The following is a 15,719-nucleotide window of genomic DNA, read 5'->3' on the forward strand; positions in this document are numbered from 1 at the left end:
TTCACCTTTTTGTTCCGCCCTCAACAGCTTCCTGTCCAATCAGCGGGGAGCGCTGTGACGCTGTTACTGTCAGTGGGGTTGGTTGCGGCTGTTGAACCGTGTGACAGGGAGCAGCCCAGGCAGGTGAGCAAGTCCCGGCGACCGGGGGGCTGGAAGGAGGCTGCGACCGCTACCGGCGGGCGGGAAGACGGAGATGAGACGGATGTGAGGCGGGGAGGCTGTTGTGGCTGCGACAATGGATCCTGACAGAAGGCGGCTGGAGACAAGTGCATGTGTGCGGGGCTTCCTGTGCGCCCCGAGCCGGGCGTATATATTGTGTGACGTACCAGAGGCCGTATATATATACAGCGGTGCTGTGAGGTGCGGAGGCCGCCGTGTGACTCTTATCTCTCCGCTGCCGTATTAGTCCAGAGTCCGAGCCGCTTATCTCTTATCAGCAGGGCCGGATTTAGAGTTCGTGGAGCTCCCCCTGCTGGTGAGTCAGGAGAGAACAGCTGCCCGGAGTGCTGGAGTCCGAGCTGTTCATAGGTAGGAACTCAGCTTATTACATAGATGCAGTGGCGGCATCGAGGGCGCCAGGTAGGTGCAGTGGCGGCATCGAGGGCGCCAGGTAGGTGCAGTGGCGGCATCGAGGGCGCCAGGTAGATGCAGTGGCGGCATCGAGGGCGCCAGGTAGATGCAGTGGCGGCATCGAGGGCGCCAGGTAGATGCAGTGGCGGCATCGAGGGCGCCAGGTAGATGCAGTGGCGGCATCGAGGGCGCCAGGTAGATGCAGTGGCGGCATCGAGGGCGCCAGGTAGATGCAGTGGCGGCATCGAGGGCGCCAGGTAGATGCAGTGGCGGCATCGAGGGCGCCAGGTAGATGCAGTGGCGGCATCGAGGGCGCCAGGTAGATGCAGTGGCGGCATCGAGGGCGCCAGGTAGATGCAGTGGCGGCATCGAGGGCGCCAGGTAGATGCAGTGGCGGCATCGAGGGCGCCAGGTAGATGCAGTGGCGGCATCGAGGGCGCCAGGTAGATGCAGTGGCGGCATCGAGGGCGCCAGGTAGATGCAGTGGCGGCATCGAGGGCGCCAGGTAGATGCAGTGGTGGCAGCGAGGGCGCCAGGTAGATGCAGTGGTGGCAGCGAGGGCGGCGCCAGGTAGATGCAGTGGCAGCGCCGGGTAGATGCAGTGGCGGCGCTGGGTAGATGCAGTGGCGGCGCCGGGTAGATGCAGTGGTGGCATCGAGGGCGTCGGGTAGATGCAGTGGCGGCGTCGGGTAGATGCAGTGGCGGCGTCGGGTAGATGCAGTGGCGGCGTCGGGTAGATGCAGTGGCGGCATCGAGGGCGTCGGGTAGATGCAGTGGCGGCATCGAGGGCGTCGGGTAGATGCAGTGGCGGCGCCAGGTAGATGTAGTGGTGGCGTCGGGTAGATGCAGTGGCGGCATCGAGGGCGTCGGGTAGATGCAGTGGCGGCGCCAGGTAGATGTAGTGGTGGCGTCGGGTAGATGCAGTGGTGGCATCGAGGGCGCCGGGTAGATGCAGTGGCGGCGCCGGGTAGATGCAGTGGCGGCGTCGAGGGCGTCGGGTAGATGCAGTGGCGGCGCCGGGTAGATGCAGTGGTGGCGTCGAGGGCGCCGGGTAGATGCAGTGGTGGCGTCGAGGGCGCCGGGTAGATGCAGTGGTGGCATCGAGGGCGCCGGGTAGATGCAGTGGTGGCATCGAGGGCGCCGGGTAGATGCAGTGGCGGCCCCGGGTAGATGCAGTGGTGGCATCGAGGGCGTCCTGTAGATGCAGTGGTGGCATCGAGGGCGTCCTGTAGATGCAGTAGATGAGTGTGCAAAATAACCGTGGCATGCGCTATCAGCACATACAGGATGGAGTGCGGGGATTATCGGCACGCAGCAGCCTACGTCCGTCTGAGAGGCCCTAATGTAGACCAAGCAGGCAGCGATCTGGAGATCCAATCCACCACAGAAGCTGCTATCAGCGGAGGATCCTGGGAGGAGCTCTGTGGGAGAAGTGCTGTACAAGAAGGGCTCATGTCCACGGGGAAAATAGGATTTAGGATCCGCAGCGGATTTCCTGCATGCGGATCCGCACCCCATAGGGATGCATTGACCACCCGCGGGGTACATAAATACCCGCGGATCGTCAATAAAAGTGATTTAAAAAAAAATGGAGCATGAAAAAATCTGGACCATGCTCCATTTTCATGCGGGTCTCCCGCGGGGACGGCTCCCGCGGGCTTCTATTGAAGCCTATGGAAGCCGTCCGGATCCGCGGGACACAAAAATCATATTTTACTTACCCGCTCCGTTTCTTCTCTTCGGCGCCGCGCCATCTTCTCTCAGCCGCGGCCGGATAATTTTGCTTCGGACCGGCGCATGCGCGGGGCACGTCACCGACGTCATCGTGCACATCCGCCGGGCCGAAGAATGAAGATCCGGCCGCGACGAGAGAAGATGACGCCGCCGCGAAGAGCAGAAACGGAGCGGATCGGAGGTAAGTTTATTCTCATTTATTCTCCTTTTCGGCGCTCATGTCCGCGGGGCAGGAGGGACCCGCTGCAGATTCTCCATGGAGAATCCGTAGCGGGCCCGATTTTCCCCGTGGACATGAGGCCGAAGCCTCTGCTTCCCAAGGATTTGCATTTCTTGCTGTTGGTGGACGGTCCGGACTGCAGGCGGCCGCTTCACCCCGGACTCTTCTGTGAAGCCATGCTGCTGTGATGGATGCAGGATGTGGTTTAGCATCGCCTTACTGAAATATACAAGGCCTTCCCTGGCAGAGATGTCTGGAAGGGGCAGATATTGTTCTACAAGTCAGCATTGATAGTGCCCATCAGGATGTGTGCGCTGCCCGTGCCATAGGCACTAGTGTAACCCCAGACCGTCACGGATGCAGGACTGTGCGCTGATTACAGGCTGGATGGCTCATCTCCACTTTGGCTCATAGAAGTCGCCGGTGTTCCTGGATTGTGTGGATGAATGGCCTCCTCTTTGCACGATGCGGCCGAATATAAAGACCCTGTTTTATATTCATTTTACTGTACTCGCCTAGAAGGCGCCATCCGGGTCCCACCCAACGGCCTCCGGCACTTCGGCAGGCTTCCGTGCAGTCCTCAGCGCTGACAGAGCATTGCTTGCTGGTAACGGGGTTTGAAAACCCCGCCTCCAGCAAGCAATTGCTCTGATTGGTTAAGCCGCAGCGCTCCAGAACCAATCACAGTATCGCATTGAATGGCTGTGCTTGGCTCCTAGAGCGTCGGCTATGATTGGTTCTCGAGTGCCTCGGCGCGATTAGAGTGGTTGCTTGCTGGAGATAGGGTATTCAATCCTTGTTACCAGCAAGAGATGCTTTGCCGGCGCTGAGAACTGCACAGAAGCCTGCCAGAGACCAGCGGGAGGGACCCGGACGGCGCCTCCTGGGTGAGTATTGCTTTTTTCTTCCATGTAGTGTAGCTGGGGCTTATTTTCAGGGGAAGGGGCTTATATTTCAACGTCTCCTCCCTGAAAATCCGGGTAGGGCTTATTATTGGGGTAGGTCTTATTTACGGAGAAGCACTCAAAGTCTTCGCAATTTTAGGTTAAGGGACATTTTTCTGAAATGGTTCCAGTTTTTAGATGCCGTTTTTCACAGACTGGTGAAGCTCCGACCATCCTGACGCCTCCCTCACAGAGACGTTTATGTACAGCGTTTAGCGCTGCCTTTTCAGCGCTGTACAAAGCTCCCACTCATTTCCATGGGGCCGCTCACACAAGCGTCTTCAGTTGACAGCGATGCATGTTCTATCCTTGGCCATTTTCAATTGTGCGTCGCCCATTGAAATGAATGGGCAGCGGTTTCAGCGCTGCTGTAAACGAGGGCACAACTTGGTGCCACATTTTTGGCAGTGCTAAGCCCTAGCTGGACAACCAAAGAAAAAAGGAATACTTGCCTAGCTGGCGGCGTCGGGGTCTCCACCGCTGTTTTCCGGGGCTTCGGGCAGGCTGCCAGCCAAGCTGACAGAGCATCTATTGCTGGTGACCGGGACTGAAATCCCCGCCTCCCAGCGAGAAATTGTTCTGAGTGGTTCAGGAGCGCCGGCTCCACCAATCAGAGCTGGCACTCAATGCACCAATCACAGCCATTCAATGACCCTCAGGTACAACCGATGCGACCCTCAAGGTTCTGACTTTGTCCTTTTCCTTACAGACATGGTGAGTCCAAGTTCTGGGAGCAGCAGGTCTATGGATAATGGCGGCCAGAGAAAGAGGCGGGGCCCCGGAGCTTTTGCCACGGCGTATCTGGTTATTTACAATGTCATTATGACAGCGGGGTGAGTAGATCCAGATGTTGGGGCTCATTGATGCCTGGTGGCTCCTATCGCTGCCGTCATCTGATGTAAACTAGAGCGGCAGGGTCCTCCACAGCGATGGAAGCGCACCGCTCCGTACACCCTGCAGAGAAGGGGGGCGCTCCACTGGAATGATCCAGCCACTTTATAAGGAGCCGTGGTCTTATTATTGTGCGCCGTGTCTTGCAGGTGGCTGGTCATAGCTGTCGGTTTAGTGCGCACGTATCTCGCCAAAGGCAGTTACCACAGTCTCTACTACTCCATCGAGCGGCCCCTGAAGTTCTTCCAGACGGGAGCGCTGTTGGAGGTAGCCACCACTTCCGCTTCTCGCCATCGCTGACTTGTATGATGTGCTGAATACTGATGTTCTCTTTTGTGTTTGCAGATCGTACATTGTGCGTTGGGTAAGTCACACACGGACGTCTGCAGCGGTACGAACGAGTCAGGGTGACCGCCGGGCCGTAAGTTACAGATAACATACAGCGATGGCCATCTCATTATTATGGAACAGTCCTAACGATGGAGACCCCGTCAGTCTGGGGGCTCAGACCCTCTATATAAGGGAAGAGAGACTGTGTACGTAAGAGGTGCGCAGCAGCCGGTCACAGGGATCCTTTCATAGAGTACAGGATGAGCAAGAAAATCGGAGACCTCGTATTTGTTGCAGATTCGGACTGTATGGAAGTGATGGGGGTCACCGGGGGGGGGGGGGTGAGCTGCACTTCTTTGTTCAGGTCCTCGCAGTATAACACCCCCTCCTTTATGGGCATTCACTTACACCATCACAGGCCTTATATAATGACCCCTTTACACGGGACGATTCTTGTTTGCATAAGTGAGTGACGCCGCCGCTAGTTGTTGGCGCTCGTGCAGAATATTCAGACAGGCTGAGAATCGCTCACTTCTCGTTTGCTGCTCCACATTCTACGAGCGTTTACAGTAACGAGAAGTGAACGAATTAGCGATGATTTTTATGCAGGTTGAAACTAAGTGACACAAAAAGCGAACAAAAAGTGCGCAGTGGCCTCGCGTTTAGCTGTAACTATTACTGCGCACTTTCGTTTGTTTGAGTGGCAATTTTTACGTGTAAATGAGCCTTTATACAGTGATCTATTTCTAATAGACTGCTGCGTGGGGGAGGGGCAGTAGGACTGTATACATCTTACTGGGCGATAATAATCCACGTACATACGATGTTTATACGATCAGCTGCTCATACGTAACGGACAGCACTGACCCTTCTTGTTTTTTGCCCCAGGAATCGTGCCATCCTCCGTGGTCCTCACAGCCTTTCAGGTGTTGTCTCGGGTGTTCCTGACCTGGGCCGTGACACACAGCGTGAGAGAGGTCAGTGCGGGTGAACAGCGTGGGGGGCGCACACCGCTACCCTGCATCCATAAGGACATGAACTGTAGGGGCTCATTCACAGTAATGCATGTTGCCAGAAAACAGTGGGGGAAAGAAAAGGGACACAAATTGCATCCGCCTGTGTGAATGAGGCCTACGGCCAGTTTCACACAAACCTATTAAGGCTGCATTACTGCGCCCATATTACAGGTGAGTGTCCATCCTGACCTGACAGATGCCCGGACTCCAGGGTCAGGATAGCTGTAGTCAGGCCAGGACCTATGTCTGTATTGTGGACACAGAAAAGCAGCTTTCAGGCTAACTTCACACGGACGAGCACGATATGGGACTGTGAATCGCGGCCCCATCATGTGAATTCCCCGCAGATGCGAGTCGTTTTTCATGTCCGAACAGTCTTGCATCACTTTGGGGATGTAGCGAACCTCCGCCATGGCTGTCAGGCGCGGCAGAGGATCGCAGAGTTTCTCCCATTGTTTTCAATGAGAGACCTACATCGCATCACGTGCCCCTAACACATGCTGTGATGCTGCCGCCGATCCCATTGAAATAATTGGCGCTGCCATGCGAAAGCACGCAGGGAGGTAAAACATGCCATGATTTGCTTCCAGCATCACTTCGCGGTGCCTTGCAGGAAAACATCGCTCATGTATATGACCCTATTCAAAAGAATGCGGTCCCTATTTGTGTGTCTCGCGACACACAAGTCTTGCGCCATTTTCTCGCCCGTGTGAAGGCAGCATAATTCGTTCACATGGAAACGGCTAATTCACACCCCAGGACAGCTGGATAACTGATGGCACAGAACATAAAGGCTTAATGCCATCTTAACTCTTCAGGTTCAGAATGAGGACTCCGTCTTGCTGTTTGTTGTCGCCTGGACAATCACTGAAATCATCCGCTACTCGTTCTACACCTTCAGTCTACTAAACCATCTGCCGTTCATTATCAAGTGGGCCAGGTGAGTGAGCTGGCATGGGAGGCATGTCAGTGCCTAGCTACACAGTGGATCTGCCCCCGGACTGCCAATGCCGTATGTGGTGGCTAACCTAAGAGAGAATTGGGGGCAGCAGTCACAGGCCAGGAGGCCTGGATGACATATCACACATCTGGTCATGTATCTGCCTTTCAGGTATACGCTCTTCATTGTCTTATACCCCATGGGAGTAGCAGGAGAACTACTGACCATCTATGCTGCACTGCCGTACGTTCAGCAGACCGGCCTGTACTCCATCAGCCTACCCAACAAGTACAACTTCTCGTTTGATTACTACACCTTCCTCATCCTCGTCATGGTGTCCTACATCCCCAGTGAGTATCTGCTTGCTTCATCGCTGCCTAGTAAGTCCGCTGTGAGGCTGGGCCCTTGCTGGCGGTCCAGCGCTGAATGCTAATGAGCTCACCCCTCCCTCAAAAAAAAAAAAAAACTGCGACAACAGGAGCTGCACTCCTTAACGAAGCTCCCTTTTTTTTTTCCCTCCACTTTCAAAAAGTCATAAGTTATTTACCCATCAATGTCGCTGTCTGGGGGGGGGGGGGGGGTTGTTGTTTTTTGTGGGACGAGTTGTATTTTTCAATGGTTCCATGCAAAGTACTGAAATTTCTAAGTGAAATGGGGGGGAAATTATTTAAAGCATTAACAGCCGCCACCCGCTGTGTACGGAACGGGATCGGCTCCTGCTCAGTACAAACACCGCACACCTAGGACATAAATGTATTTCCGGTTGACTAGAAGGGGTTAAAAGCACTATAGCCCCTTATTTTAGCGGTTGGTGGGGTCCTAGCGGTCGGCTGCCCACCTACGTGTCGTGTCTCTGGGAGTCGCCGCTGCGGACGTCTTTGGGCGCCTTCCTTCCTCCTGTAACTCATCAGCCTCTTCATTCTCTCCTCAGTTTTCCCGCAGCTGTATTTCCACATGCTTCATCAGCGGAGAAAAGTTCTTCACAACGAGCGCAAGAAGTCGGATTAACCCCTCCCGTCCCATCGTCTCATTCTCCTCGATTCTTTTTTTTTTTTTTTTTTTTTTTTTTTCCTTTTTTTTTTCCCAAAACTTCTAGAACCCCAAATGCTGCAGCGTTTTTGAGTGCGCCCTTTCCTACAAGAATTCCGGATGAGGTAACTGCCTGCAGGGATGGCGTGTTTACATACTAACTTGGGCCACTACCCAGCATGCACTAGGAGAGTCTCAGCTGCCTTTTTATACTACTAAATGCTTGCGTCCAATCCAGCGGCAGTTCTGACCCGGACCCTGGAATGGCGCAGGACGTTGTGCTGCTGCATGCACGGTGAACTTACTGCTACTTCTGAAGCTGTGTGTCGGGTTGATGGGGGAGGTAGTGGTGGAGGGTTCGGTCACATAAAGGGGTTCGGGTTGTTTTTTCGTCTTTTGGTACGATCTCATTGGAGCTTCTTCTAAACCTGCGCTGGAATCTGCCTCAGGTCCGCGGTGACGAGCTGTGAATCCTGCACCCACAGACCATACCTCAGCTCCTCGGAGGGTTGGCATATTCTCCATGCCCCACTGAGCCTCAGGTGCTTCTGCCCCATCCAAAGGGGGGCGCTGAAATGAGCAAATGGGACAAATATCAACAGCACATATATTGATTGCAGCCCTTACCCCTCCCCCACTCTGTACAACCTCCATATAATAATGCAGGGTGTCTCATCGTACCACCCAAACACCCCAAAACCTTACTGCCTCCTGGTGCTCAGGGTGGTGCAAATATTGTAACCTCTAGGAATAGAACGACGCACTAGATGGCGCCGTGCCTCATCGTCCTGTACAGTGTGGCGGTGGGGAGGGTGAACCTACATTGACGCAGTGTGTGGCCGCAGCCGGTACAGTATGAGGGGCCCGCCTTATAATAAACTAATCCAATATAAATTTTGCCCGCTTACGGTACAAGTCATATAGGATGTGGAGCGGTCCAGCTGTTAACCCATTACTGACCTCTCCAGTCTGATAATATGCGCCATTTCCCAGCTTTCCCTGCATGTACAGCGGATTGACGGAGTTGGTCGGATGTTGTTTACACTCTTGGCGTCTGATATAACTGCAGATGTTTCTACTGACGAGGCGACAAACCAGTAAAGGTTTTTCTGACATTTTCATCTTGTTTGTGTTTGTTCTTGTTTTGCGTGGGATTTCCTTTTTAACCCCTAAGGGCCCATTCACAGGGGTGCGTGCAACTTGCGCCCAAGATTTTTAAGCGCACCTCGCATCGGACGTAAGCAGCCGTCACAACGAGGTTAAGCTGCGTCTTGCTGAAATATTTTGCAGATGTGACAGGTACCTTATCAAAGGGCTCCGTTCGCCTCCATCATAAGACTTATACGTTCGGCTTGGGGATTCCCCTTTACTGCCCCCTGAACACAAACAGAAAACGGAATCCCCAAACACAGGCGTGAAAGCAGCCTTGGGTGGGTTGGACACAAGTGATCCTAATTCCGCATGCGGGCAGTGGAATTCGGCTCTGACACATTCCCTTCTTCCCCAGCCAGCGACACCGCCACATACCCTTCTCTTCTTTTTTTTTTTAAATCTTTTTCCCACATCGTCGCCAGGCGATGACGCGTGTACCCGCCGCCGCCTGTCTGCAATGCCAATTGCAAACGAGCCGCTGGTCTGACTGCTTACATTGACATCAATGGAAGCTGTCTGTGCGGATTCCACTGAAAAATAGTACATGCTGCGATTTTTAAACTCACTCACGGAGATCGCGATCCGCTCATCTGACCAGACATGCGAATGCTCTATTCGTTCAATGTGTGCAGAATACTGCAGATCGTCCGCCCGGTGACTATTGCGGATTCCGCAATTCAAATCCGGTCGTGTGCAGCCGGCCTTAATCCCTTTCCTGATCGTTTGTTACGTTTTATCAGTATGGATCCTAAGGCTGGGTTCGCACGGGGCGGATTTCTCGTGGAAATTCCGTGCAGAATTGTGCCGCGGCAAATCCACATGCGGCCGCTAATCCCGGGATTAGCCAGCCATGTGCACGAGATTTCTCAGAAATCTCGTCCACACGGGACGGCAAATCCGCTGCGGCTAAGCCAGCAGAAGCCGCCACTGCGGCTCGGATTTGCTGACTGCAGCATGTCCATTTTTTTGTTTCCGCTGCGGCCGTGTTTTCCTCCTTTGAAGCAGCCGGGCTGCTTCAAAGCGGCGGTTCTCCCGGCGGAAATCTCGCGGTTTTTCGCTGCGGCCAAACCGCGAGATTTCTGCTGAAAATCCGCCCTGTGAGAACCCAGCCTCACAGAATGTTGAAAAACATGGCTGCCAGATGGAACGCATATGCGCTCCATTTGATCGTTGGCCCAGTGCGTCTGCGTGTAGTGGCGTCACTTGTCCGGGTGACTTGTTCTGGAGGGGGGGAATTACGTGTGCAGTTTGACTAAGGGTACGGCTATTGCGCTTGCGAGCGTCATTCACCAGACGGTGATTCCGTGCGAGGAGGGAGGAGCCACTGAATGGAAAGCATAATGTGATCCATCCTAGTGGCAGAATTTGTGCACCTGCGCCGCTACTTGTCTAAAGAGGGGGAATAGACATTTTTCGTTAATGAGGAGCTCCCCTATGTCATCTCGTTACATACTATCACTCGTAACATTAGAGCATGTTATTTTTGATTATTATGATTGTACTCCTCTCCGGGCCCCTCCGATCTCTGCAGGATTTTACTTAAGGCACACCTGGACTACAGGTGCCATCGGGATATCCCGGCTAGTACCGGGACTGTCCCCCCTGGCATCAGGTGCGTTATTTCCTCATTCGTCTTTTATACCATTGCCCCCCTATCAAGGCGCTGCCCACATTGTATTTTCTCCTTTCACATCCGTGTCAGGACTTCCGGCTGTTCGGTTCTGTCGCAGATCCAGCTGCAAATACCAGAAGAAAACGCGGCAGGCAGCGCTTTTTCTAATGTCCCCAAAGCAGATAGCAAGTTGGAAAGGGGGCGGCCCCTATTATAGTCAATGGGGTCCGCCCGGGGCTGTTCGGTTCAATCTGTGGACGGAACCATTTGGGCGCAGGGATTCTCCTTTACTGCTCCCTGACTAGAGCAAGAAAGCGGAATCCCGGCGCAGGTGTAAAAATCGCGCCAAGTTTGAAGAAATTTTTTTTTTAACAATAATTGTTCCATCCAAAAGGGCCTTAAAGGAGCCGTCCAATCAGCAGAGGTGGGGCTCATCCACACGGGCGGAGGTATTCCACCAGGATGCAGCAGAATTTGCCTCTGCGTAATACTGTAACATAGTATGTAAGGCTGAATGAAGACAATGTCCATCTAGTCCAGCCTGTTTCAACCTCCTTGGTGATCCAGAGGAAGGCAAAAAACCCCAAGGGGCAGAAGCCAATTAGCCCATTTGGGGGAAAATTCCTTCCCATCTCCATAATGGCAGTCAGAATAATCCCTGGATCAACCTTTGACATTTTCTACCTGACTGTAAGACCCGGAACAAGAACCCCGCTGGTCACCTAATGTCTATATCCTGTAATATCCTTCCTCTCCAGAAAGACATCTAGACCCTTTTAAACTCCTCTATGGATTTTGCCATCCCCACATCCTCAGGCAGAGAGTTCCACAGTCTCACTGCTCTTACAGTAAAGAACCCCCTTCTGTGTTGGTGATGAAACCTGCTTTCTTCTAGACGTAGCGGATGCCCTCTTGTTACAGTCGCAGTCCTGGGTGTAAACAGATCATGGGAGAGATCCTTGTATTGTCCCCTCATGTATTTATACATAGTTATTTGGTTGCCCCTTAGCCATCTTTTTTCCAGGGTAAATAATCCCAGTTTTGGTGCCTCTCTGGGTATTCCAGTCTCTTCATTCCATGTATTAGTTTAGTCGCTCTTCTTTGAACCCCCTCCAGCACTGTAACATCTTTCCTGAGCACCGGTGTCCAGAACTGTACGCAGTATTCCATGTGAGGCCTGACAAGTGCCTTATATAGTGGGAGGATAATGTTCTCGTCCTTCGCCCCTATACCTCTTTTAATGCACCCCAAGACTTTATTAGCTTTTGCTGCAGCTGACTGGCGTTGGTTACTCCAGTTTAGTCTACAATCCACTAGTACCCCAGGACTTTTCCTTATCACTTTTCCCTAGCAGTACCCCATTTAGTGTATATAGGTAACATCCGTTTCTCCTGCCCATGTGCAGAACCATACATTTATCCACATTGCCCTTCATCTCCCATTTTTCTCCCCAAGCCCCCAGCTTATCCAGGTCCGTTTGTAGCCGCACATTGTCCTCCGTTGCATTAATTATATTGTATAATTTTGTGTCATCTGCAAATATTGATATTTTGCTGTGCAGCCCCTCTATCAGGTCATTAATAAATATGTTGAACAGAGTGGGGCCCAATACTGAACCCTGTGGCCCCCCGCTAGTGACGGTGGCCCAATCAGAATACGAACCATTTATTACCACCCTCTGCTTTCTATCATTAAAGGGGTTGTCCCGCGGCAGCAAGTGGGTCTATACACTTCTGTATGGCCATATTAATGCACTTTGTAATGTGCATTAATTATGAGCCATACAGAAGTTATAAAAAGTTTTATACTTACCTGCTCCGTTGCTGGCGTCCTCGTTCCCATGGAGCCGACTAATTTTCGCCCTCCGATGGCCAAATTAGCCGCGCTTGCGCAGTCCGGGTCTTCTGCAGTCTTCTATGGGGCCGCTCGTGCAGAATGCCGGCTCCGTGTAGCTCCGCCCCGTCACGTGCCGATTCCAGCCAATCAGGAGGCTGGAATCGGCAATGGACCGCACAGAAGCCCTGCGGTCCACGGAGACAGAGGATCCCGGCGGCCATCTTCAGCAGGTGAGTATGAAGACGCCGGACCGCCGGGATTCAGGTAAGCGCTGTGCGGGTTGTTTTTTTAACCCCTGCATCGGGGTTGTCTCGCGCCGAACGGGGGGGGGGGGGGGGGGTTAAAAAAAAAAAAAAAAACCCGTTTCGGCGCGGGACAACCCCTTTAAATATTGGCCATACAGAAGTTATACACTTACCCCCTCCGGTGCCGGCGTCCCCGTCTCCATGGCGACGATGAAGCCTCTTCTCTGGTCACACGAACAGTCGCGCTTGCCCAGAGTGAAATCCTCCGCTGGATGTGTCCGGGCTCACGAGCTGCGTCCTGGCTCCTCCCTCTTCTCCGCGTCATCTTAGCTCCGCCTCCGTCACATGGTGCCGATCAGCCAATGAGGTGGCTGTAATCGGCAGTGGAACGCAAGACTGGAAAAGAACATCCACGGTGCACCATGGGAGAAGACCCGCGGTGCACCGTGGGAGAAGACCAGCGGCGCCATCTTTGAAAGAAGAATCTTCAAAGCTGCAGAACGCGGATCCAGGTAAGCAAATTTTTTTTTCTTTTTTTTTAAATAAATGGATTCGTTTTTACTGTGCACAATGTGGGGGTCTGTTTTTGTTTTTTTTTTTAATTTTACGTTTCGGCGCGGGACAACCCCTTTAAGCCAATTCTTTACCCAGATACACACGTTTTCGCCCAGTCCGAGCTGTCTCATTTTATACATCAGCCTATTATGCAGCACGGTGTCAAATGCTTTAGAGAAGTCCAGATATACGAGATCAATAGACTCTCCCAGGTCCAGTTTAGAGCTTACTTCATCGTGGAAGCTGATCAGATTGGTCTCACATGATCGACCCCTCGTGAACCCGTGCTGGTGAGGAGTTATTCCGTTGTTCTCCTTGAGGTATTCTAGGATGGCGTCTCTCAGAAACCCTTGAATATTTTTCCAGTTACTGAAGTGAGACTTACCGGCCTGTACTTACCAGGCTCACTTTTGGACCCCTTTTTGTAAATTGGAATCACATTGGCAATGCGCCAATCCAGTGGTACTACACCGGTCTTGATAGTATTCATAAATATAAGAAATGTGATGTGATGGCGGTCTAGCTATCACATCAGTTAGTTCCCTTAGAACCCTTGGGTGTATTCAATCTGGGCCCCGCAACTTTTTTTTTTTTTTTTTAAATCCTCTTTAACCGGCTCTGCACTTCCTCCTGTGTTAGGTATACAATATGTAGTGGGGGGGGGGGGGGGGGGTTTGTTCTATTCCCTTGGATCTCGTGTGAGATTTCCTTTTTATTCGTGAATACATTTGCAAAGAAACTATTTAGTAGGTTTGCCTTCCCTCCATCATCTTCAATGATTTCTCCTGCATTATTTGTTAAAGGGCCAGCGCTCTCAGTGCAAATGCTTTTACTGTTTAATATAATTGAAGAATAGTTTTGGGTTGTTTTTGCTCTCTTTGGCGATCAGTCTTTCTGCCTCCTCTTTAGCGATTTTGATCTTTCCTTTATATATTTTGGTTTTTTTCCCTGTACGATTTTAGCGCTTCTTCGCTGCCTTCTTGTTTTAATAGTTTAAACATTTTCTTTTTTTCGTTTATTGCCCCCCTTACAGTCTTATCAAGCCACATTGGTTTTCTTCTACTTCTGTTTTTTTTTTTATAATTAAATGGTATGAACTGCTCACATGAGGTGATTAGGATCCTTTTAAACTTTTCCCATTTGTCCTCCGTACTGATATTTTTGAGGATGTTGTCCCAATTAATGTTACCGATAGTAGTTCTAAGCTCATCAAATTTTGCTTTACTAAAGTTTAGTTTCTTTGTCGCTCCTTCATAAGGCTTCCTATTGATTGACAGCTGGAAGTTGATTATATTGTGGTCGCTGTTCCCCAAGTGTCCCTCAACCTGTACCCCCTTTATACGTTCCGGTTTGTTGGTTAGCACTAGGTCCAGAGTGGCTCTCCCTCTTGTTGGTTACTGCACAAGTTGGTTCAGGTAATTATCTTTAATTGTTCTCAAGAACTTATCACCCCTGTGGGAAAACGAAACCTGCAAATCTCATATTATATCTGGATAATTAATATCCCCCATGATAATTACTTTGTTTCGCTTTGACACCTCTTCTATCTGCCTTAATAGTAAGTTATCAGTTTCTTCTGTTGCTTTTGGTGGTCGATAGAAGACCCCTATCAGGATTTTGTTATTTTTCTTTCTCCCTGTATTTCTACCCACAGAGATTCCACCTGTTCATCTCCTGCACCTATGTCTTTCCGTAGCCTCGGCGAGAAGTACAATTTGACGTACAGACATACCCCTCCCCCTTTCTGGTTCCCACGGTCTCTTCTGAAGAGATTGGGTGGTAAATTTACAGGGTACAATCGCACTTTACATCAAGCCATGTTTCCGTTATTCCGACTATATCGTTTTCATCAGTCATTCTCGCTTCAAGCTCACCCACTTGACCGATCAGACTTCTTTCAGTCGTAGCCATACAATTTATACGGTTATTGTTCTTTAAATTCATGTTGCTACTAACTTTATTACTGGCTGTTCTGTCAGTTCTAACTGTACTAACCCCGCCCCCTGCTTGGCCCCCATACCATTACTTGGACCCAGGTTGCTATCAACACTATCTCCCTTTTTGCGTAGATCCCCATCAAAGTCCTTGCGGAAAATTTGGACTTGTAGGTTTAAACAAATTTCTAATCTCCATGCAGAATCTTCCCGGCGAGCGCAAGTCCCGCTGCATCCTTGCGGAATAATTCACCCATGTGAAAACCAGGGATTTTCTAGGGATCCAGTACTAACGGTGGATCTTCTCCATGGGTTGTAGATATCGGCCTGGGGCGATCAGTCAGCTGTTTAAAGAGGCCGCCGCACTCGGCACGTGCCGGACATTTGGTTCCGGCTGTGCCGGTAGAGCAGCTCGGTCCCATGCCCTGGAATATTGAGCTTCTCTCAGGCCCAATCCATGTGATGCCGCGGACTGGAGAAGACGCTGCGCTGTTCACCCAAGCCCCATGGCTGCTTCAGACAGCTGCTCGCTGGAGGACCCGGGCGGCAGATCCCCACCCGTTGGATATTGATGACCTAGTCCTATCTAGGACAATAGTGAAGTCCTAGAAACCCCCTTTATCCATTTTACCAATTAACACCCATGTGTTGTTACAAAGATCATAAGGATGACGCCCCCTGGTGGTACTAGCACCGCCCACTTTGTGTGTC

General features: G+C 51.7%; 1 protein-coding gene across 1 annotated transcript; it reads left to right on the plus strand.

The window, feature by feature from the left end:
• The first annotated feature begins 19 nt into the window (after positions 1-19).
• Positions 20-8,795, plus strand: HACD2 (3-hydroxyacyl-CoA dehydratase 2). Its single transcript, XM_066575277.1, has 8 exons — positions 20-123; positions 4,178-4,301; positions 4,509-4,626; positions 4,705-4,723; positions 5,578-5,666; positions 6,524-6,645; positions 6,817-6,995; positions 7,577-8,795. Exons 2-8 carry the CDS (start codon positions 4,180-4,182, stop codon positions 7,651-7,653), a joined length of 726 nt encoding a protein of 241 aa, XP_066431374.1. The 5' UTR covers positions 20-123; positions 4,178-4,179; the 3' UTR covers positions 7,654-8,795.
• Positions 8,796-15,719: the final 6,924 nt, after the last annotated feature.

The sequence above is a fragment of the Eleutherodactylus coqui genome, chromosome 8 (genome assembly GCF_035609145.1).
Source record: "Eleutherodactylus coqui strain aEleCoq1 chromosome 8, aEleCoq1.hap1, whole genome shotgun sequence".
NCBI classification, from domain to species: domain Eukaryota; kingdom Metazoa; phylum Chordata; class Amphibia; order Anura; family Eleutherodactylidae; genus Eleutherodactylus; species Eleutherodactylus coqui.